This window comes from Euleptes europaea, chromosome 2 (assembly GCF_029931775.1).
Source record: "Euleptes europaea isolate rEulEur1 chromosome 2, rEulEur1.hap1, whole genome shotgun sequence".
NCBI classification, from domain to species: Eukaryota; Metazoa; Chordata; class Lepidosauria; order Squamata; family Sphaerodactylidae; genus Euleptes; species Euleptes europaea.
The window spans coordinates 19,412,784-19,437,145 of record NC_079313.1 but is presented as its reverse complement, the minus strand read 5'-3'; the positions used below and the strand labels follow the sequence as shown (position 1 = coordinate 19,437,145).

The window sequence follows — 24,362 nt, the reverse complement described above, 5'->3', positions numbered from 1 at the left end:
AAATTCTACTGTCTTTCCATGGATATTAGGATAGAAAACAAAAAGGGGGGGGGAACGAACTCAACCAAAAAAAAAAAGTACAGGGAACCTAAGGGTTGAGCTGAGAACTGAAAAATCTTTAAATGTATATTTAGATAGATATTTAGATAGATATTTAGATAGATAGATAGATAGATAGATAGATAGATAGATAGATAGATAGATAGATAGAGCAAAAACGCATGGTCGCTTTAGCCTCCTTTATTCCCTGTTTCAGCCAGGATTTAGCCAGGATCAAACGCATGCGTTTCGCCGAATGTGCGATCCTGGCTGAAACGGAATAAAGGAGGCTAAAGTGACCATGTGTTTTCGCCCATAGTTTAGTTACGGCCCTTAACCAGATAAAACCAGAAACATGGACTAAAATATTCTTACAAAGAATTACTGTCCGAGTCTTATAACACTTAAAAAAAGAAATAACAACTGAGACACTTCTGCCAATTGGGCTAAGAGACTGTTCTATGGCGTCGGATTTTCATTGCTGCAGAGCAAAGTTTCGCAACCTGTAAAGTGATTGAAGGATTATCCCCTTGTAGGAGCAACTCAATGTTTTCTCCTGCCCTGTCAGGTCCCATTCTCAATAAGAGGGGCTCAATAAATTTAGAACGGGGTGATGAGTAATATATTTATATATTTATTAATATGGTTGCCAACCTCCAGGTACTAGCTGGAGATCTCCTGCTATTAAAACTGATCTCCAGATGACAGAGATCAGTTCACCTGGAGAAAATGGCTGCTTTGGCAATTGGACTCTATGGCATAGAAGTCCCTTCCCTCCCCAAACCCCACCCTCCACAGACTCCACCCCAAAAACCTCCTGCCGGTGGTGAAGAGGGACCAGGCAACCCTATCATCAAGTGACAAAATCTATTAGCATCAGCAGATTGCTACACTCAGCTGTTAATACAACCCCCCAAACCCTAAGATAGAAAGCCAATCTGAAAATTCTCAAGTAGCCCTAAACAGCATTATTTAGCATAGGTTCTGTATAAGGTCAATGTGCCGATTGGGGCTCCCTCTTCGATTATTGTCAGCTCTCTGGTGAAATTTCAAATGATCGCGGCCATGTCCTGTCTCCTTGTAGGAACATCAATGCCCTTCCCAAGCCCCATGACAAGTAAATGTGGGAGAATGGACTCTAGTCTGCAAACTTTTATGCTAGAATAAAACCATGTTAGTCCTGGACAAAGGGTTCCTAATCTCGTTGAGACTGTGGTCACTTTTGGAATTTGGAGAACGGGGAATCGGCTCCACCACAAAACGGCTGCCAGAAGAAGTGGGACCCATCACAAAACTGATGCCAGATGTCCGGGTGGGTTGGGGGCAACCTTGAAATGTTGGGCAGTTTCAAGCCAAGCATCCTCCTACAATAGGGTTGCCAGCTCTGGGTTGGGAAATACCTGGAGATTTTGAGGGTGGAGCCTGAGGAGAGCGGGGTTTGGAGAAGGAAGGGACTGGAGATCTCCTGCTATTACAACTGATCTCCAGGCGACAGAGATCAGTTCCCCTGGAAAAATTGGCTGCTTTGGCAATTGGATTCTATGGCATTGAAGTCCCTCCCCTCTCTTTCTCGGGTTCCAACCCCCTAAATCTCCAGGTATTTCCCATCCCGGAACTGGCAACCCTATTCATAGGGTTGCCAACCACCAGGTACTAGCTGGAGATCTCCTGCTATTAAAACTGATCTCCAGATGACAGAGATCAGTTCACCTGGATAAAATGGCTGCTTTGGCAATTCTCCCCAAACCCCGCCCACCCCAGTCTCCACCCCAAAAACCTCCCACCAGTTGCAAAGAGGGACCTAGCAATCCTACCTATTCACAAAGCCTTCTAACCTGGAACCTGGTCGGTCTACCCCTGGTTCTGCTGTCCTCAAGGAATGATTTTCTGGTTTTTAAATCTCCTTGGCCTAGGCTCTGAGTGAGGTCACTGTTGCAAACTTATCACTTGCTTTCTCTGATTTTGGCTTCTTGCCAAAACTATCTTGTATCAGCCCTCTCTAGGAACCTCTTCAGGTCTTTTTCCTTGTGACCAGCCCAATCACCCTCCACCCTCCAGCCCCTGCTGTGTTCCTTATACTTTGTGTCCTTGTGTAATGTGTCTATCAGTCCACGGCTGCATCCCAAGCAGAGTTCTATATCCATGGAATTCTTTGCAGGTTAAACCAGTGGTCTCGCCCATTTGGGAAATGCATGGGACACTTTTGATAATGGCAAGCGGCATTCTAGATTAGAAAATGGAGTCTTAGCTCATTAGGGTTGCCAGCTCTGAGTTGGGAGTTACCTGGAGATTTTGAGGGTGGAGCCTGAGGAGGGAGGGGTTTGAGGAGGGGCAGAACTTTAGTGGGGTATAAAGCCATAGATTCCATCTTCCAAAGCGGACATTTTCTCCAGGGGAACTGATCTCTGTCGCCTGAAGATCAGTTGTAATAGTGGGAGATCTCCAGCCACTGCCTGGAGGTTGGCAACCCCATCAGCCACTGTTGTGTGCACCAATAGGGTTGCATAACAGCCTTGAGAGTACATGAATGAGAGCTTGGCAGAGGTAGGGTTGCCAACTTTCAGGTCCTAGCTGGAGATCTCCCGCTATTACAGCTGATCTCCAGTCGATAGAGATCAGTTCCTCTGGAGAAAATGGCCACTTTGGCAATTGGACTCTATGGCGTTGAAGTCTCTTCCCTCTCCAAACCCCGCCCTCCTCAGGCTCCGCCCCAAAAATCTCCCATCAGTTGCAAAGAGGCACCTGGCAACCCTAGTCAGAGGGTTCCACACTAGCTATTTAAACTGCAATTGCTATGACGTCCACACTAGGGTTGCCAACTGCCAGGTAGTATCAGGAGATCTCCTGCTAATTCAACTGATCTCCAGCTGATAGAGATCAGATTACCTGGAGAAAAATGGCCACTTTGGCAATTGAACTCTATGGCATTGAGGTCCCTCCCCTCCCCAAACCCCACCCTCCTCAGGCTCTGCCCCCAAAATCTCCCGCCGGTGGTGAAGAGGGACCTGGCAACCCTAGTCTGTATTTATAGAATGTCTTGGGGCAGGTGTCCCTTTATAAATGTCATCTCTTTCTTCTCCTCCCAGTCTGATTAAATACTTCCTGTTTGATCTCCCAGAATGAACCCTTGATTATCTGCCGTTGTGGGTAGGAGGAGGGAGCTTAAGAACTAGTTTTTCCCTCTCTTTTTTTCCTTCCTTTGCAACAGATGGGGCTTTTCTGCATTCTGAGTTTCCTCCCTTGTAAGTTCCTGTTTCTTCCCAGGTCTTTTCCAATTCTGGACATGTTTTGCTCCCTCTAGTGGTTGATTCGATATCGACCAAGTTATATCAGCTTAAAATCCTGCAGTTTAAATCTGCAGGGAGATGTAAACTTGATATAAACTTGCTTGATCAGAGGGATCAAAACACATGTAGAACTGAAACCGCCCCCCCCCCAAGAAACAGAAACTTACAAGTGAGGAAGCTGAGGGTGCAGAAAAAAACCATGATGTTACTCAACATTTTGTTCATTGTTTTAAAATGATTTGTGTTCTGTGGTAGTATATAACAGGCTAGCAGCTTGCAAACAGTTGTCTTTCTCCTGAATTGAAGAGAGCACCTCAGGCTGCATTCTCACTCTCTTTTTAGATTCTGTACTTCCTCTATGAAGAATTCCTGCAGAATGATGACAAGATGTTCCTGTTCTATGTGGTAAGGTGGGCCTACAGAAGCAACCAGTGGCTCACTGCGTATCCCTGACCCTGAATTTGCCAAGGTTTGGGGAAAGGCTGTGGCTTAGTGGTGGAGCATCTGCTTTGCACCCAGAAGATCCTAGGTTCAGTCCCCAACATCCCCAGTTAAAAGGCTCAGGTAGTGGGTGATGTGGAGGACCTCTCTGCCTGTGATCCTGGAAAGTCAGAATAGACCATACCGACTTGTGACTGAAATACAATAGCGACTCTGACTGAGAGCCACCACGGTGGAATGGTTAGAATGTCAGGCTAGGATATGGGAGACCCCGATTCGTAAGACGAATCCTTACTCTGCCACAGATGCTTGCTGGATGACCTCGGGCTAGTCACACACTCTCAACATTGCCTACCTCTAGGGTTGCCAGGTCCCTCTTCGCCACCGGCAGGAGAGTTTTGGGGCGGAGCCTGAGGAGGGCAGAGTTTGGGGAGGGGAGGGACTTCAATGCCATAGAGTCCAATTGCCAAAGTGGCCATTTTCTCCAGGGCAACTGATCTCTATCGGCTGGAGATCAGTTGCAATAGCAGGAGATCTTCAGCTAGTACCTGGAGGTTGGCAACCCTACTTATAAGGACAATCAAACCGGCTTCCAATCTCCTTCCCTTCCTCTCTCCACAACAGACACCTTGTGAGGTAGGTGGGGCTGAGAGAGTTCTGAGAGCATTGTGACTCGCCCAAGGTCACCCAACTGGCTTCATGTGGAGGAGTGGGGAAACCAACCTGTTTCTCCAGATTAGAGTCCGCCACTCATGTGGAGGGGTGGGAATCAAACCCGCTTCTCTATATTAGAGTCCACCGCTCTTAACCAGTACACCATGCTGGCTGTAGTGGCTGTAGACAGTCCTAGCTTTGGTCTCCACATTACTAGTTAGAAGGGTCAGGTCATAGGTGATGGGAAAGACCAAAAGTGTCCTTGGAATGCTGCCAGTCAGAGGAGACAGTAGTGAAAGATCCAGTGTCTGAACCATTATATGGCAACTTCATGCGTCTGTGTGATAAAAGTCCTACAGTGGTAGCTGCTTGTTTGGGGAGGAGAGTAGAATGACTTCTGCTCTTTCCCTCTGAAGCCGTTTCCCTTTGCTGCTCAAGTTAGGTAGGTATGGACCTCCGTAACCCTTACGAAATTCAGCTGGAATAAAAATGGGTTGGTGTAGGAGTCAGAAATGCCCAGGGGCCAAGAGGACGGCCTGAACGTCCTTCAGCGAGTGGAGGTACTTGTTAGTTTGAGCATCCCCATGCATCTGGGCTCTGTTGGCTCTGCCTGTTGTTCCAGCGTGGCAAGGAGAAGACCGTGACCAAGACAGAGCCTTATGAAAAAGGCGAGCAACTTCGACTCACCCGGAGAACCATTGAGTCCATGCACCTGAGCCAAGCGTTGGCTGGGATGAGAGACTTCGACCTGCTGTCTGGAGAACACTGGCAGCTACTGGGCTCTCAGAACCTAGGAATGGGAGGCTCTGTCTTTATGGAGTTGGATCCTGTTGTATACAGGATAGGTAAGCTCTGTCCACATGGCTCCACCAAGGCCGATGGTTCGTTTTTCCCCCTCTGAGAAACACTCTTCCTGGCTACCAAGATTAGGTTAACTCATGCCATCGTATTCCCTATTACTATGTATGGGTGTGAAAGCTGGACAATGAAGAAAAGGAAGAAAGTAGACTCCTTTGAAATGTGGTGTTGGAGGAGAGTGTTACAGATACCCTGGACTGCCCAAAAAACAAATCAGTGGGTTATAGGTCAAATCAAGCCTGAACTGACCCTAGAAGCTAAAATGACTAAACTGAGGCTATCGTATTTTGGTCACATGAGAAGGCAAAGAGTCACTAGAAAAGACAGTCATGCTAGGAAAAGTAGAGGGCAACAGGAGATGGGCTGACTCAATAAAGGAAGCCACACCCCTCAATTTGCAAGACCTGAGCAAAGCTGTCAAAGATAGGACATTTTGGAGGACATTGATTCATAGGGTTGCCATGAGTCGGAAGCGACTTGACTGCACTGAACACACACACACACACACACATCACTTTTATTCCAGTTTAAATATGTCTCCCCTCACCCACCCAAAGTATTATGAGAACTGCGGTTTGGTGAAAGTCTGCTTTAAGAGATTCATAGGCATTTTATGATTTACGTTTCCCCGCGGTCACCCCTGCCGACTGCTTCGGGGCTTCTTTTTGATTACTCATGCCTTTTCCACTCATCAGAGGTCGCCTCACTCTCCCCGTGTGTTTGTGGCTCAGTGGCAGAGCCTCTGCTTGGCATGCAGAAGGTCCCAGGTTCAATCCCCGGCATCTCCAGTTAAAGGGACCAGGCAAGTAGGTGATGTGAAAGACCCCTTCCTGAGACCCTGGAGAGCCGCTGCCAGTCTGAGTAAATACTGATTTTGATGAACCAAGGGTCTGATTCAGGATAAGGCAGCTTCATGTGTTCATGTGTTTCCAGATGCTGTTTTAGCCGGAATCTGGAAAATGTGGGCAAAACGCGCGGGGAAAGCAAGGCGACCTCTGACGGGGGGGGGGGGGGGGGAAAGGCATGCATCATCAAAAGGAAGCCCTGAAAAAGTCGGCGGGGGTGACCATGGGGAAATGTCCCTACATAAAAGGCCGTAGCCTTCTGTCACAGAACTGTCAAGATTACAAGGCTGTCAGATTAGTTAGACAGGTGCAGGATAGATCAGATGGATCTAGTGATGATGCAATCAGCCTGGAAAGTGCTGGGAGAGCTAGAGAAAGCTGGCCTGATCCAGTTATAGCCAGGTGGCTGATGCAATGCAGTAGCCATGTCAGGATGACTAAGCGTCTACTGTGGTTGGTGGCTGCGTCCACCAGGTGTATATAATGGAGTGAAACTAAAGTTCTATGCGGGATGCTATGAGCGGAGAGTGTGAAAGAAGTATCTGTATTATATCTTTGCACTGTAAAATAAACTACACTTTTCTAAGTAGCAGAGGACTTTCTGATGGTGTTATCCTGGACAGACTGCCAATCTGCTTGGCTTCCGCGTCAAGAACTACATTTCTCAGGGTACCTTGAGAGAGAGAATGACTGTTAAAGAGGTTTCAGTCTGTGGTGTAGATGGAGGTGGTGGAAAAAAGACAGTGGGGTATATCCAACCATCCATGGACTTATGGAGTGGCACTTGCCCACTTCCTATTCCTGCTACAGTCCACTGTGGGACCCCCTCCCACAAGGAAGCCCAAGGCTGCTGTGCAGAGGAAGGCACTGGCAAAACCACCTCTGTTAGTCTCTTGCCTTGAAAACCCCAAAAAGGGGTCGCCATAAGTCGGCTGCGATTTGAGGGCACTTTACACGCACACAGAGTAAGTGGAAGGGCCTGAATCCAGAAAATAATACTAAAAGTAGTTAGATTAATTAAACTGTGGATTTGTTTTTTATCTGAACTCTCAACCACCATCTGACCTCTTGTCCTGGTGACCAGAGTTCTGCTGTTTGCTGTGCTTCTTTTCCCCCTTAACAATAGATTATTTTGGCATGAAAATTGACGAACTGGCCACAGTCAACCCTAAGATGGCCGTGGAAATGCTAAGTAAGAACTTCAGGGAATTCTGTGAGAAGTATCCATCAGCTGGTGGTGAGTCCTATCCATCTATCCATCTATCCATCTCTCTCTCTATCTCTCTCTCTTTAATTTAGGTTTACCAGATTAATCACTGTGGCAATCTCTTGCCCTTAGCCGCTGCTCTTTACTTCAGCAGGATCACAAGTGTATGTGTGTGTGTTGAGAAGCAATGTTGTAATGTCAGTTCTGTTTGTACCCAAAAGTGATGTCACAACGTTCTAGGAATCCCCCAAATCTCTATGGTTTTTACCATAGAGATTGGGGAATTCTTAGAGCACCGTGCTGTCATTTCTGGGTACATCTGGAAGCAACACCGTGATTCACACATGTTGCTCAGCCCCCCCCCCCATTTTTTGCTCCTGCTGGAGTGAACAGCCCAGCTGGCAACCCTTGTCTGTTAGATATTTCAGCCTTCTGTGGAACTCAAGACAGCATAATGGAGAAAGCTTTCTCCATTTAATCCTCACAACAATGCTGTAAGTTGAGCTGAGAAAGAGAGAAACTGGTCCATTGTCAAGCAGTGAAGCTCAGGACAGACTGAGGGTTTAAACTCAGTCTTGGTATGTTTAACACATATTATTTGTGGTATGGGAGATATTACGTAAGGTTCCTGGAGAGAAAAGGTGAGGTTGTGCCAAAATAGTTTGAATTACCGATGGCTGGAGAAACAGGGAGTGATACACATGAACACATGAAGCTGCCTTATACTAAATCAGACCCTCGGGTCATCAAAGTTAGTATTGTCTACTCAGACCAGCAGCAGATCTCCAGGCTCTCAGGTAGAGGTATTTCACATCACCTACTTGCCTAGTCCCTTTAACTGGGACTAGGCATTTTCTCCCGGCCATTTTCTCCAGGGGAGCTGATCACTGTTGCCTGGAGATAAGTGGTAATAGCGGGAGATCTCCAGCCACCACCTGGAGGTTAGTAGAAAGAACAGCACGATGACTCAATTAAACAAACAAAACACTGTGATGCTATATCCAATAAATTTATATAAACCTATTATACAATAACTAATTTTTTTGACATTAATTCATGTCAACTATATGTCCCTCAGTTCAATATAAATCATACATACAACAGTTCCCAAATGATTCTCCGTTACAATTGTATACAAAGAACCTGAACCGGTCTTTTTAAAGGAACAGAGTAAGATGCACTTTATGTCCACGAGTGGCTCTGTTGTCCCAGCATTACGCTATGAGTCCAACTGACTCTAACTGGATAGAGTGTCCAAAACAGTCCTTAGTTAGAAGGATACCGTCCACAGAATCTTTTGCTGAGCGTACCGGGAACGCCTCGGGAAGAGACGAGCTTGCAACGCTGCAATATGAAAACTTTGCTCAATGAGCTTGGGAGAGGCAAGCGCTCAATAAACGTAGCAGAGGCAAGAACATGCTACAAAGTCCACGTAGCAGACAATTGGACCTAGGGACTTTGGTCATACTCGTGCCTGGAGTTCTGCCCTGGACAGTGGGGAGTTCATGTCCTCCCCAGGTAGTTACGACAAAGCTTACATCTGCCTTGAGATGCACTTCCTTCTCCTTTGCAGGCATTTTCACTCGGCCCACGATCCCGAAAAGAAGCTTACACTGGACCAGGTCAAGTTTGTCCTTCATGAGGAAGGGACCTCTCATGAGAAAACCCCTGATAAGGCCCAGGTACGCCGGCATCTTGCCCCAGAGATATATCTTCCTGTTTTGTTCCGTTCCTCTGTAACAACCTTACCAATCCTGCCAATACCACCCTGCAGGGTGTTCGTCGGCTAGAGGTTCAGCATATAAATTTTCATCATGGGGCAGGGAAGATGGTTGACAAAAGAGAACGGGGGCACTGTTGCCCGTGATGGGCATACTCCGTTAGGGTTTTTTGCTTGGAAAATTCCTGGAGATTTGGTGGCAGTATGTGGGGAAGGTGGAGTTTGGAAAGGGGAGGGGGCTCAATAGGGATGCAGTGCTATATATATGTATATAGATAGATTAGGGCTGCCGCGTGCACCGACCCAGTGTTGGGAGTCAACGCGCACGCCCTGGTCCCATGTCCACATCGACTTTGCGGGGCCATTCCAGGGCAAGACATTCCTCTTTGTCGTGGACTCTTACTCGAAATGGCTGGAGGTGGTGGCCGTCACCATGACTGCCCGAGTAGTCGTGAGGGTGCTGCGCCAGTTCTTTGCGACGTACAGGTTGCCGGACATGGTGGTCTTGGACAACAGGGCCCAATTCATGTCGGCCGAATTCCAAGACTTCATGGCGAAGAACTTGATTCGTCACGTGACCTCCATTGCATTCCACCCTGCCACCAATGGCCAGGCCGAGCACATGGTGCACACAACCAAAGACGTGCTGGGCCGCATCATCCACGGCGACTGGGACGCGAGGCTGGCAGACTTCTTACTGACCCAGCACATCACACCGAACTCTGCGATCGGCAGAAGCCCAGCCGAACTCCTCATGGGCCGCTGGCCAAAGACCCTGCTTGACCGACTGCACCCTGATCTTGCGCCAGTGTCCGGCCCACAAGGACTCTACTGCCACTCTGAGAATCGTGCAGCAGGATGACCCGGTCTACGCCCGCAACTACGAGGTGAACCCAGCCTGGATCCCGGCCACGGTCCAGGAAGCCACCGGCCCAGTGTCCTACCGGGTTGCCACCCCAGAGGGCTGTGTCTTAAGGCGGCACATTGACCAACTGCGCGTTGCCCAGCAGACGTGCCCAATCTCGCCACCGCCGCAGAAGCGTCAGCGTTCCCCAGTGCCGCGGAACCAGCGCAAGTCGAGGCAGCGGAGACCGAGTGTGCCGAGGGGCTACCACCAGCAGACGAAGCAGACGCCCCCGAAGCCCGTCCGGAGGAAGGACTGGCTGCCACAAGCGCGCCCAGCCAACGCCGAACAAGCGGGAACCCCCGTTCCAGCGACTCCCGTTCCAGTGCCGCACCGCTCACAGCGGGCATGAGCAAGACCAAGTCATCTCAAGGACTTCGTGTGTTCATGTACTGTTCAGACCTAGGGGGGAGGGGTGTTATGTATGTATATAGTTAGGCCAGTAAGCAGGGGAACACCTAGGAGCTTGAGTCCCCGATGAAGGCTCCTAAACCTGCATGCGTCATTGGCCCTAAGCCGGCGTGCGCCATTGGCGACTTAGGGGCTGTTCCCCCCTATCACGGATAAGGGGGGGAGTGGTTGCGGGCGGCCAGGGGGGCATATAAGCAGGGCTGGTTCACTGTGTTCTCTAGTTCTGTTCTGTTCACAATAAACTTGTTGCCGTTGGAACTCTGTCTCTGACCTCGTGTGTCTTCCCCATGCAGACTTAACACCTGCATTTTGTTTTTCAGAGAGGTGATCGACATTCTTCAGAACCCTGTACATCTAGATTACTTCAGGCATTTCCTCAAGCTGCATAACGCCGAAACCCCACTCCTGTTCTGGATGGCGGTGGAAGATATAATTAAAGAGACTGATCCCAAAGTGCAGCGAGGTTTGATCAATGAAGTGGTCAGGAATTTCTTCTACCACAGCATTCCTCCAGGTAAGCAGGCCGACAATCTCCCTGCTCCACTATCTTCTGACCCGCTGACAAGTTGTTCCATGAGCTCTGTGGGTAACGCCCTTAAATTATGGATGTGTGGCAACTATGCTCCTTAACCTGTTGGTCATGGGGCTTTTGTTCATCTTGTACTCCGGTCAGGATCAGCCTAGATTCTAGCTTGCCACCTACAGATCTGTGCATAAGGTCCCCTTGTGATTGCCACTTGAGGCTCCTCAGAAAGGACTAGAACACTTATTGTGCCAAGTCCGAGCATGTCTCTTCCCCCACCCCTGTAACCCAGTAGGTCCTACTGATCTGGCCCACTCCTAAACACTTCCTCATCAAGCCTGGATCTGGCGGCAGGCAGACATTGTCCTCAGCTCCCCAGCCTTGATTGAGGTTTTTCTGCTGATCAATTTGGCTGGGCTTCTCTTGTCTTCCTGTCTATCTGCTTCTTAGCAGCAAAACCAAGAACACCTGGGATGCTTTTTTGAATGTGTATCCAAATTGGGAATGGGTTTTAATGGACCTACTAATGTACATCTGAATGCAAGGCCGATTTTGGCCCCATGCAGTCATCACCAGGTTGCCCAGATGTGATTGGCTACCTAGAGCTGTGGCACTATCCTATTCACTCTGCAATCTCTGATTGGCTGGAGTCGTGTACTGTTCGTGGGGTGTGTGTGTGTGTGCGAAGCCCTAGCAAAACGGTCAAAATTGGCATCCAGCTAGTAGCTAGTGGAAAACACGAGCAAGAGGAGTTTCCCCCAACGAATATTTTTGACCTCCTCAAAATCATGTTTTTCATGATGAAGTTGTTTGTGGGTGAAAGTTTGGTATTGTTTGCTGAATTACTTGCTTCGCAAGCATGCAAATGTGCTTTATTGCCCGTGGACACCTGGTGAGTGACAAAAAAAATTCCATTTCCATTGGCGAGATACTAACAGACCACTGGCTTACCGAGAGGTTGGATGCACACTACTATTTGGTTACTGGTTGGTAAGTGGTCATGGGTAGCCCCCAAGATTGCCCAGCGTAGGAGCAGAGATTGATGGGAGATCATGGCAAGAGTTCCTGCCTTTCCCCCCTCCAGAAAAGCTACTGCAGTGCGAAGATAAAATCATCCGAGAGATACAGAAGTCCCCTAATGTTACTCTCGACATGTTGATCACAGCGCAGCAGTGCGTCATGAAGTGCCTGGAAGAGCAATGGTGAGTAGAATGGCTATGCCAAATGGCTGTAGGCATTGTTTGTTTGTTTCCTGACCAAAATTTGCTTGCAGGAGAAAAAGAACAGATTTTCAGGGGACCCCTGAAATCACAAAACCATCTTGTGAAATAGAGTGCTTTCTAAAGCAATGTTCTGGAAGGTTCTTTTTGCTACTGCACAGTACTTTCTAGTAATTCTGTGTCAACAATGCTGAATCACTGCATACTTCTCTTTAGCATCCATTTGGGATACTAAGGACATTTATGCTTGGTAATCAGCAGCACGTTCCAGGTTGAAGTGCCCCGCATATTTTTTTTTTTAGTTTTTCACGCTGAACCGTCATTCAGGTAGTGACGCATACCCGCTTCACATTTCTTAAGAGCCACTTTAATGCGACCTTCTGTGTTTGCTCCACCCCGCCTTGAAGAATCCCCTCAAGAAAGTATGCAAAATCACAGCTGCACGTTAGCAATGCAACCGGCGATTGCTAATGGCTATGCAAACAAGGAGCAGGCAAGTGGGGTGTGTGTGGAATTTCTCCTTTTGTATCAGGACTGTGAATAGGCATTTTTTTAAAATACTTTTTATTGCTTTTTCCATAAAATAATACATTTGGTATTCCATATAGCTTATTTTTCCATATATTTATTAATAATAATGCAAAGCTTAATGCATACCTTCATAGTCAACTACATATAATAATCTGAACTCCCCCCCAACTTCTTCTAACCCAATCTTAATCAAGTTAATCCTTTATATTACTATTTGTCTATTCCTTCTGAACTAGTATATATTTATGTATAATTGTCTATTTCTTTCTAGCGTCCATATATACTCCATAGCTTAGTAACCCAATCTCTAATATATTCAATTAGCATTAAAGATATCTAAAAATACTATTAGGATACATAATTACTCCAAAAACAAGGATAGAACTATATATTCTTTACATTATCATGTAAGTTAAAAAACTCATTATTATTTCCCTGCACCTCCCCTTACTCCCAACATTTCAGTACCCTCCAACCCTTTATCCCTTCTTTTTGAATGACTTTTTCTGTCGGGGTTTCTATTGGTTTTTTCTTGCTTTCTTAATATAGTCTCTTGGAGTCCTTGGTGACCAGTTACTGCATCTTGCCCAGTTGAGTTGTCATCCCGTCGTATTTCTTCTTGGTCTTTTCCTTGGATAGGATCTGTCAGTTCTTTATTTCTTGATAAAATTCTTTCAACCTTTGCTAATGAGTTGACCGCACATCTGATCTGTTTGTAGATGAAAGTAAGTCCTTGTGGTGTTAACCAAGCGTATTTTATTCCATTTTTCCTCAATATCATTGTGAAATCTTTATAAGCATTTCTCTTTGCAACCAAGTGGCGAGGTATATCTTTTAGCAAAGCCCCCTCGGGTTTCGTTCCCAGGGGAAAGTTTGGGAGTCAAACCGCACTCTTCGGCAGCAGGAATTTCCTGCTCCACGTTTCACCTTTTAGGAATGTGGTCGGGGCACTGGAAGTGTCCCGTTTTCGGAGTGTCTCTGGGTTCTCTCAAGAGCTCTTGAGAGAAGTTGTGATCAGATCAGTCATCTTGCCGGAAGTTCAGTGAACAGGCATTTTAAAGGTCGCATTTTTAAAAAGAGCTTTGAGCTAGCATCAAAATTGACCCTGCATAAATGGCCAGAAATCCTCGCCTGCTTCAGTTACCTCCATCTTCAGCAGTGGAAGAAGATGGAGGAAGGCACAATGGGCCAGTTCAGAAACCCTAATTATGCTAACCGTGGTTAGTGTGATTGTCTGAATGCCAACCACTCCACTTATTTATTTATTAGTTTAGACTTCTATCCCGCCCTCCCCAGCCGAAGCTGGGCTCAGGGCAGGTAACAACATTAAAACCATAATACAACTAGCCATAACACATATACATTAACACCGATATAAATATGAAAGCATGCTGAACAACATCATCATCATAACTTTATTAAGGTCATTGACCAGTATTACAGAAAAAAGGAAAACAGCAGTTCAATCCAATGACAACGTAATTCAAGTCTTAAAACTTTAAAAAATGCAACCTTCTATCCTTTAAGACTGTTTAAACTACAATGATTTTACTTTACTTTCCCCCAATTCCTGCTTAGCAAAAAGCAGAATTTGGCTACTTGCCATGATATCTGATGGTTTTTGTCAGATAACAGAAAATCCAGTTTAATTTCATCAGTTTCATCAGAAATCCTATCTAACAGAAGAAAAGAGCAAGAGTCTGTATAGCAACCCTGGACTTCCTTGGTGGTCTCCCATCCAAATACTAACCAGGGCTGACCCTGCTTAGCTTAAAGACTAAAAGCATCTTAAAGACTAAAAATCGGAAGTCCAATGGTGAAGGGCACTGAAGTGGGGGGTGGGATTTGGATTCAGGGCACGATGGAATTTAGTGAATTGAATATTGTATTAGTGGATAAGTAGTGCTCTGAACATGTACCTTTTTTTCTTTTTATATGTATTTTTTATGTATTTTTTTATTTTTGTGTTTATGTTTTATTATAAAAATAATAAAAAATTAAAAAAAAAAAGACTAAAAATCTGACCTGGATGGCCCAGGCTAGCCTGATCTCGTCAGATCTCAGTGTGAGGTTCTCCAGCCAACCTCGGCAATCCCAAAAAGTCACTCGCTCAGACAGGCAGGTCTAAAGCAGGTAAACGTTTATTCAGGAGCCGCAGGTACAGCCTAAGCAATCCACAAGTTCAAAGCTGCTAAAGACCATCCATTCTACAAAGCATAACTTTAAGCATAAAGCAACCCCAGGTGCAAGATCAAGCAGGCCTGGGAATTGGGAGATAACAGTGCCTGGTGGGAAGCAGGGAGTGAGCAAGCCATAATACTGAAGTTGCCTGCTTGCGACTCAAGGTCAGAGCAGGGTGGGGGGAAGGCAGGGAGCGGGGATAGTTTGAACAGTTCAGGGAAACAAAACCAAAAAATGCTCTTAAACAGAAATGGGCCTAACTCATGTCAAGAGCCTTCCTGGACCGCACGACTCCTGACTCCTGACATTCAGAAGCGAAGCAGGGTCAGCCCTGGTTAGTATTTGGATGGGAGACCACCAAGGAAGTCCAGGGTTGCTGCGCAGAGGAAGGCACTGGCAAACCACCTCTGTTAGTCTCTTGCCTTGAAAACCCCAAAAGGGGTCGCCATAAGTCAGCTGCGACTTGAAGGCACTTTACACACACACACACACACACACACACACACACACACACACACACACGAGTTTTCGTGAGACACAGCTCACGTCTTCAACATTGGCGCTGTTGTTAAGAGTGCCTTCTCTCAATCACATCGGGCTTGTAACCTGGCCCCTTATTTATATTGTGCTGACTTAGCCACACAGATCCCTGCTACTTCACCCTCCAAACAGGGCTACCGCAATGCCCTCTATGTGAGGCTGTCTTTGAAAGCTCCTCAGCAGCTTCAGCTGGTTCAAAAAGCAACAGCGAGACTTCTGACTGGGGTCAGCCACTTGGAATATATATCGCCGGTGCTACGACATTGCACATGTTACTCTCTATAAAGGTCTTCAAGGCTGACGCCCCTCATACTTAACAGAACTGTATCTCCTGGCTATTTTCCAGATAAACCAAAGGATATTTCAGTCATGTTTTTCCATATATTAACAGTGGCTAGAACAAATCTTGGGAGATATTGGGAAATCAATAAATTCCCCGATTTAAATAATTGGCTTGATAAGGTTAAAGAAACTTATGCTTTATTATAATATGTCCACTTAATTAATGACAAAAATATGAAAGAACTGGACGCTCGCTGGAATGGAACAATCTCAAGGATGGAAAAACGCTCCAGTGTGTAAATCGAAGAGAGGGAGGGATGTAATTATCATTGGATTTTAGATAACTAGATAGCGTATTGTTTGGCTCACTGGTATAGATATTTTAGTTATACTGCAACATGGTTTTAGTTTATTTTCAAGAATTTGTAGTATGTATATTTTAGTAATGTTGTATTTCCGTTTTCTTTTATTGTTATATTCTCATTTTCTCTTAATAAAAGAATTGTGGGGGAAAAGAAAGAAAAAGAACTGTATCTCCTGGCATACTTCCCCACACTGTGAGCGTTCATGGGCTAGAGCCCCAAAGATGCATGAGGTTGATCCTCTCTCAGTAGAGGTAGGGTGAAGGTTAGGGTTGAACTGGTAAAGAGCTAGCTAGGTCAACAGTCCATAGAATGCAAGAAATTATAGGGTGAATGTATGATCAAAGGCACAGGGTGAAGCTTCAGTGTTTTGCATGACTAGTGTAACCAGAATAACGTAAATAGTAAAACATTATGTAGAATGACATGCAAATCCACCCTATTTGCCAACTCAGCAGTTCCCAGACTGTGCTCAATGGAGCACTTGGTGCTCCACGAAACGTCTCCTAGTGCTCCGTGAAGAGATTGGAAAGAAAAATACAACGGTCATTTGGTTTAGTATATAGGTGCTAGGTGGAAATTAGTGCTCTGTGACCAGCTTCTCTCTTGAAAAGTGCTCCCTGACTCAAAAAGTTTCAGAACCACTGGCCTAGCTTTTACGTGCCATAAATTTAACTTTTTCTTTGTGCAGCATCTGGATTGCCCAGGTGCAGACTTTATTTATTAGTATGGTGAGTCCTCAGCTCATGCCCCTTTCTCCTTTTGTTCTGGCAGGTTTAAATTGTACCAAGGCCTGTATCCTGAGACCGAGATTACACCGATTACACAAGGCCCCAGGGGAAGGAGAGGCTCCTGCGTAAAAGACAAGCTAGTGAGCAACGCTTGGGGAGGGGCAATCTGGGATTGTATCCTCCTGCCTTGTGCTCTTACTATATTTGATAGTGAAGGGGTGAGATCTGCCGACTCAGTTGGCTTGAGGGCCAACTGTAGGGTTGCCAGCTCTGAGTTGGGAAATACCTGGAAATGTTGGGGGCGGAGCTTGAGGAGGGCAGGGTCTGGGGAGGGGAGGGACTTCAATGCCATAGAGTCCAATTGCCAAAGCCATTTTCTCCAGGTGAACAGATCTCCACCAGCTGGAGATCACTTGTAATAGCAGGAGAACTCTAGCTAGTACCTGGAGGTTGGTAACCCTGGTCAACTGACAACTTACAAAGGCCACATGTTGGACTTGTGGCTACCATGAGGACCTTGGGTAAGGTGTGCGGCTGGAGTTCCATGCTGGGAACTTTATTCCCAGGTGTAAATGGGGTCCATGACACTCAAGGAAAGAGGGATTCAGCCTTTTGTCCCACATGCCATTTTCCCGACTTGAAATGGTACGGCCCACATGGACTTTGTAACTTGTGAATCGACTTTCACAGGATGCTGGAAGCTGCATCAAGTCAGTAGTGGTGCAGTCCTAAGCAGAGGTACACCATTTTAAATCTGTTGAAGTCAATGGCCTCAATCCTAACTCTGTTTAGGATTGTACCATAGGTATTCAGTATTTAGTTTTAAGTTGGAGTAGGGTTGTCAGCCACCAGGTGGTGGCTGGAGATCTCCCGCTGTTACAACTGATCTCCAGGTAACAGAGATCAGTTCCCCTGGAGAAAATGGCCGCTTTGGGAATTGGAATCTATGGCATTGAAGTTCCTCGCCTCTCCAAACTCCACCCTCCTCCGGCTCCACCTCAAAAATCTCCAGGTATTTCACAACCTGGAGCTGGCAACCCTAAGTAGGAGGGACAGCTTGCTAATGGAGATTACGCTATTGCTTTAAAAAACAGTGTCGGCTGTAAGTAATGAAATTAGTAGTTAAGGAAGTGGGACGTTTGTGCAGAAACTGCTTAATTTAAAAGCCAGTCTTGCTGGCAGTTGATCTGTTTGTTTAAAAGTGGGATCTACTGCCATCACATACAAAGCGGGTGGAAATGTGAGGCCAATTTTAAGAGCTGTTCTTATTGCATTGGTTTAAAATTTTGTATTCCTTCCTGAGTCTGATCAAGAAGATCAAGAAGATCAGACTATAAAGAAATATGGATTTGTGGGAGTGGCTAAGGATATTGAAGTTTTCATCAGTTCCCAGCTGTCCTCGGGAGATGACTGTTAAATGTCATGTGTATGCAGCATAGATATTTGAACTACTAGATCTAATCTCCTATGAGTCCAAGATTTTCAAGGCTTAAACCATACTTCACCCGCTTTTCCTGCCCCCTTCTGAAAGTTTTTCATAGTTCCTTCTCTGAGAGTTGGAGCAAATTTCGAACACAGGGAGGACTGGCCATTTAACTTACAGGGAGATTTCCTAATGGGCCACTGGCGGCCAGGAGCAAACATCGCCAGGCTCTGGAAACTTTTTCAGATCCTTGGGTGTGTGTGTGTGTGTGGCTTAGAATCATAGAATCATAGAGTTGGAAGGGACCACCAGGGTCATCTAGTCCACCCCCCTGCACAATGCAGGAAACTCACAACTACCTCCCCCCACACCCCTTCAGTGCCCAGAAGATGGCCAAGATGCCCCCCCTCCCATGAACTGCCCAAGTTCATAGAATCAGCATTGCTAAGAGCATTGCTAAGAGATGGCCATCTAGCCTCTGCTTAAAAACCTCCAGGGAAGGAGAGCTCACCACCTCCCGAGGAAGCCTGTTCCACTGAGGAACCGCTCTGTTAGAAAATTCTTTCTGATGTCTAGATGGAAATTCTTCTGATTTAATTTCAACCCATTGGTTCTGGTCCGACCTTCTGGGGCAACAGAAAACAACTCGGCACCATCCCCTATATGACAGCCCTTCAAGTACTTGACTCAGACCCTTCATTGGTAGGGTTGCCGGGTTGGTGTTTTCAGCGGGCAATTGCCTGCCAATCCACTGTGCTGCTTGGAGTGGCGAGCACGAGCACGTGTGGCCACATGCGAATCAGTGACATCACTTCCAGGGGTAAACCCGGGAGCGCCACAGCATGATGGGACGCTTTAACACTCAAGCCCCCCAAACGCTAGCATTTTGGGGGTTCGAATGATAAAGCGTCCGTTTGCAATGCATTGCTTCTGGGTTTACCCCGGAAATGACATCATTACATTGTGTGCAACTGTGCGCATGATCGCCACCCAAGCCCCACCCCTAAAAACCTCCCAGCGGTGGGGAGGGGGGACCTGGCAACCTTATTAATCGGTAATGGTAATTGGTCTCTGTTCACTGCTGGTTTTCAGGAGGAAGCAATGGGTGCTCTAACGTGCACCGTTTGCTCCGCTGAGCTCAGTGACCCCTGCAGAGCGGGCTTGTGGCACCACAGGGGCCACTCTGATTGGCTTGCTCCAGGGCCATTTTCACTTCCCAGTCCGCTCCTGTTCAAAAGCATGGGCCGAACTTCTTCAGGCTGCGGGGGGGGGGGGGGGGGTTGCAAGTTTGAATGTTCTTCCGTATGATATAAAAACACCCCTGTTCATGTGTGGAAAGTGAGTGTGTTGGGGGGAATGCAGGCTAAACCTCTTCTCCTTAACATGCTAGATTTTGTTGGCAAGGAATCTCTCTTTTTCTCAAAATGGACATTTTTAACACGTCACCCCCCTGCCCTCCTATCCACAGTCCAAAGTAGCGCCTCTGAAGTCTACCATTTGTTTCTTCTGCATCTTTGAATCATTTTCCAGCATAGAGTATAGTCACCCCGTGTTGTTTATAGGCTGACAATGTTCTCTTCTGCAGAAAAGGGTCTGGAACTTGTTTGGCGCCCTTGTCAAGAGTATATGCAGGTTCCGGAAGGCAATGAGTTACCCAGCACAGCGCAGATCCTTCGAAGAGTTCCTCCACCATGAACTAAAAAACACCAAGGAAAGTATGTCCAGAATCTGATTTACCCTCCTGTAAGAATGACTCTGTCCTGACCTGGCTAGCCTGATCTTGTCAGATCTCAGAAGCTAAGCAGGGTCAACCCTGGTTAGTATTTGGATGGGAGACCACCAAGGAATACCAGGGTTGCTGTGCAGAAGAAGGCACTGGCAAACCACCTCTGTTAGTCTCTTGCCATGAAAACCCCAAAAAGGGGTCACCATAAGTCGGCTGAGACTTGACTGCACTTTACACACACACACAAGAATGACTCTGCCCTGACCTGGATAGCCCCAGGCTAGCCTGATCTCGTCAGATCTCAGAAACTAAGCAGCCATGATACGGAGGCAGGCAATGGCAAACTACCCCTGAACGTCTCTTTCCTTGAAAACCCTACAGGGTCACCATAAGTCAGCTGTGACTTGATGGCTCAAAGAGAAAAGGGAAAAAAAGAAATGACTTTTGGGATGCCCCAGAGCAGTGCAATGCGAAGTGGAGTTATACTCTTCTAAGCCCATTGAATTCAACAGACTTGTGTGTGTGTTAAGTGCCGTCAAGTCGCTTCGGACTCATGGCGACCCTATGAATCAATGTCCTCCAAAATGTCCTGTCTTTGACAGCCTTGCTCAGGTCTTGCAAACTGAGGGCTGTGGCTTCCTTTATTGAGTCAATCCATCTCTTGTTGGGTCTTCCTCTTTTCCTGCTGCCCTCAACTTTTCCCAGCCTGACTGTCTTTTCTAGTGACTCTTTGTCTTCTCATAATGTGACCAAAATACAATAGCTTAGCTTCTAGGTTCAGTTCAGGCTTGATTTGATCTATAACCCAATGATTTGTTTTTTTTGGCAGTCCACAGACTTAGAAGTGTGCCATTCTGCTTAGGATTGCACTGTTAGTTTAGTTAGGTGTGCAAGCACTGAGTATCAGATGTGGTAATATGGAACTCCTGGGGCCCTGAGAAATAAATGAGCCTTGAGAGGAAGGACATTGGGTGAGTCAATGAAGCACAAGCTAGAAGAAGAAGAAGAGTTGGTTTTTATATGCTGACTTTCTCTACCACCTAAGGGAGAATCAAACCGGCTTAGAATCACCTTCCCTTCCCCTCCCCACAACAGCCACCCTGTGAGGTAGGTGGGGCTGAGAGAGCTCTAAGAGAGCCTTGACTAGCTTTGTGTAGGAGTGGGGAAACCAACCTGGTTCACCAGATTAGTGTCCGCCGCTCATGTGGAGGAGTGGAGAATCAAACCCGGTTCTCCAGCTCAAGAGTCTACCACTCCAGACCACCACTCTTCACCACTACACCATGCTGGCTCTCTCTGGATAGGTGGGGCTGAGAGAGTTCTGAGAGAACTGTGATTAGCCCAAGGTCACCCAGCTGGCTTCAAGTGTAAGAGTGGAGAAACAAACCCGGTTCTTCAGATTAGAGTCCATCACTCTTAACCAATAACTACACCACTCCTACACATGAAGCCAGCTGGGTGACCTTGGACTAGTCACACTCTCTCAGCCCCACCTCCCTCACAGGGTGTCTATTGTGGGAGGGGGAGGGAAGGTGATTGTAAGCCAGTTTGATTCTTCCTTAATTGGTAGAGAAAGTTGGCATATAAGAACCAACTCCTCCTCCTCCTCTCTTTTTCTTTCTTTCTTTCTTTCTTTCTTTCTTTCTTTCTTTCTTTCTTTCTTTCTTTCTTTCTTTCTTTCTTTCTTTCTTTCTTTCTTTCTTTCTTTCTTTCTTTCTTTCTTTCTTTCTTTCTTTCTTTCTTTCTTTCTTTCTCCTTCTAGTTTTTCTTCCTGTTTCACAATCTAATTATCTATTTCACATTTTTGTAATGAACCTTTCAGTCTTTGCAGTTTGAGTTTTATGTGTTTCAAACCCTGAGAAATGTCTCGGCTACAGGATGTTCCAAATCAGGGCCAGGGGATTCCTCCCTTCTGGATGGCCAAAAGATGCTTCCATTGCATGGCCCTGTTTCCAGAGTGAGCAGAACGGGGACCTCCTCCAGGGTATCTTCCATCCTCTGATGAGAAGAGACGCAGTGAGCCCAGCACTGGCTTTCTCTTTTCAGATTTGTCTCCCCAGCCAGTGTCTCAGCAGCAACGATTAAGCGTTGCTGGAGCCGGTGGCCGTATCGGTGGAACTTCTGGCAGCGCCACACCAGAAGAGAGTGATGTGGTACAAGTGAAACGCAAGATATTTTCCGGCCGCATCATCTCCGTTAATTTCCTCCCCAACGATCTCTCCTTTTACCTGGAGATAGAGAAGTGAGTGAGCTTGTGTTCATAGAATCATAAAGTTGGAAGGGACCACTGGAGTCATCTAGTCCAACCCCCTGCACAATGCAGGAAATTCACAACTACCTCCCCCCACATACACACCCAGTGACCCCTACTCCATGCCCAGAAGAAGGCCAAGATGCCCTCCCTCTCATGATCTGCCTAAGGTCATGAGTATTGCTGACAGATGGCCATCTAGCCTCTGCTTGAAAACCTCCAGGGAAGGAGAGCTTACCACCTCCCAAGGAAGCCTGTTCCACTGAGGAACCTCTCTAAACTGTTAGAAAATTCTTCCTAACTTCTAGATGGAAACTCTTCTGATTTAATTTTCAACCCGTTGGTTCTGGTCCGACCTTCTGGGGCAACAGAAAACAACTCGGCACCATCCTCTATATGACAGCCCTTCAAGTACTTGAAGATGGTTATCATGTCCCCTCTCAGTCTTCTCCTCTTCAGGCTAAACATACCCAGCTCCTTCAACCTTTCCTCATAGGACTTGGTCTCCAGACCCCTCATCATCTTTGTTGCCCTCCTGTGGTGTTAACCAGATATGTTTGAGAACAGGATGCGAGGAGGCTGTCACGTCCTCCCTGTCTGCACATAATATGGGGGAACGGGTTTACTTTAACCATAAAACGAGTGCAAACCTCCCCTCTCCAGCATGTGACCTACTTGAGGCTGGTTGCTCTTTGAGTAACCAAGATGAATAAAAGTGTCTGGAGCCACCCACTGTAGGGAGGTAATGTGCAGGAGGGAAAGGGCTCCGTATTTCCTTCCCCACACGTTCATTTTTTTCCTGGTGAGGGAGCACACACACATAGTGCTTGATATGAGAACTTGGCCGATTGTGAGGAGAAGCCAATCTGCTATCATCACGTCACACTTGGCCTTTAGTTGCTAGCCTCCGACCTCCACTTTAAGTTGCACCGTATATTCCTAGCAAATACAAATGCCAGATAGACATATTCAGGATTCCCCGTGGCGTAGAGTGGTAAGCTGCAGTACTGCAGTCAAAAGCTCTGCTCACGACCTGAGTTCAACCCAATGGGAGTCAGTTTCTGGTAGCTGGCTCAAGGTTGACTTAGCCTTCCCTCCTTCCAAGGTCGGTAAAATGAGGACCCAGCTTGCTGGGGGTAAAGGGAAGATGACTGGGGAAGGCACTGGCAAACCACCCTGTAAACAAAGTCTGCCTAGGAAACGTCAGGATGTGACATCACCCCATGGGTCAGGAATGACCCGGTGCTTGCACACGGGACCTTTACCTTTTTTTAAAATTGTTTCAATAATGAAGGGCTCACCAGGGAAGAATAGATGTTTTACCTTTATGGTATGTTATCAGATAAGAATCAGGAGATGACCTTTAAAGCGGCAAAATGTGGCTGTCTGGTGTTAAAGATCAGGAAATCTTGGTCTACACAGGTTGAAGAAGGATCATAAGCAGATAATATTGTATATCTTCCTTTTATTTATTTTCTTCTGTTTTAGTATTATTTTACGTTATATTTCAGTGATGATGAATGATCATATGGACATTGATTGAAGAAATGATATTTATATTTACAACCTCTGTAACCCTTTTAATTCTATGTATGTAATAGCATTCTGGTCTAGGACCATAATAAATACCTACCTACCTGGTGCAGAGTGGTAAGCTGCAGTACTGCAGTCCAAGCTCTGCTCACAACCTGAGTTTGATCCCAACAGAAGTCAGTTTTAGGTAACCGGCTCAAGGTCGACTCAGCCTTCCATCCTTCCAAGGTCGGTAAAATGAGGACCCAGTTTGCTGGGGGTAAAGGGAAGATGACGGGAAGGCACTGGCAACCTGCCTAGGAAACGTCGCGATGTGACGTCACCCCATGGGTCAGGAATGACCCGGTGCTTGCACTTTACCTTTTTACCTACCTACAAATGCCAGTTTGCATTGGCGGCCCTGTACTTTACTGAAAGCTGTTGGGGCCTCCCAGGCATTTGGCGACGATGACCTGGAACATTGAACACATGATCACCTGAAGCTGCCTTATACTGAATCAGACCCTTGGTCCATCAAAGTCAGTATTGTCTATTCTGACCGGCAGCAGCTCTCCAGGGTCTCAGGCAGAGGTCTTTCACATCACCTACTTGCCTAGTCCCTTTAACTGGAGATGCCGGGGATTGAACCTGGGACCTTCTGCATGCCAAGCAGATGCTCTACCACTGAGCCACAGCCCCTCCCACTGACCTAGA

At 46.6% G+C, this 24,362-nt stretch overlaps 1 protein-coding gene across 1 annotated transcript in view; it reads left to right on the top strand.

The window, feature by feature from the left end:
- Window positions 1–24,362, top strand: part of RGSL1 (regulator of G protein signaling like 1) — a 60,773-nt gene that overhangs the window by 16,072 nt on the left and 20,339 nt on the right. The window contains exons 8-16 of the mRNA XM_056844692.1: window positions 3,669–3,731; window positions 5,044–5,266; window positions 7,251–7,358; window positions 8,905–9,013; window positions 10,687–10,880; window positions 11,974–12,091; window positions 16,780–16,876; window positions 19,745–19,874; window positions 21,932–22,127. Of these exons, the coding sequence (XP_056700670.1) occupies window positions 3,669–3,731; window positions 5,044–5,266; window positions 7,251–7,358; window positions 8,905–9,013; window positions 10,687–10,880; window positions 11,974–12,091; window positions 16,780–16,876; window positions 19,745–19,874; window positions 21,932–22,127 (1,238 nt within the window). The remainder of the gene's footprint in view (window positions 1–3,668; window positions 3,732–5,043; window positions 5,267–7,250; window positions 7,359–8,904; window positions 9,014–10,686; window positions 10,881–11,973; window positions 12,092–16,779; window positions 16,877–19,744; window positions 19,875–21,931; window positions 22,128–24,362) is intronic.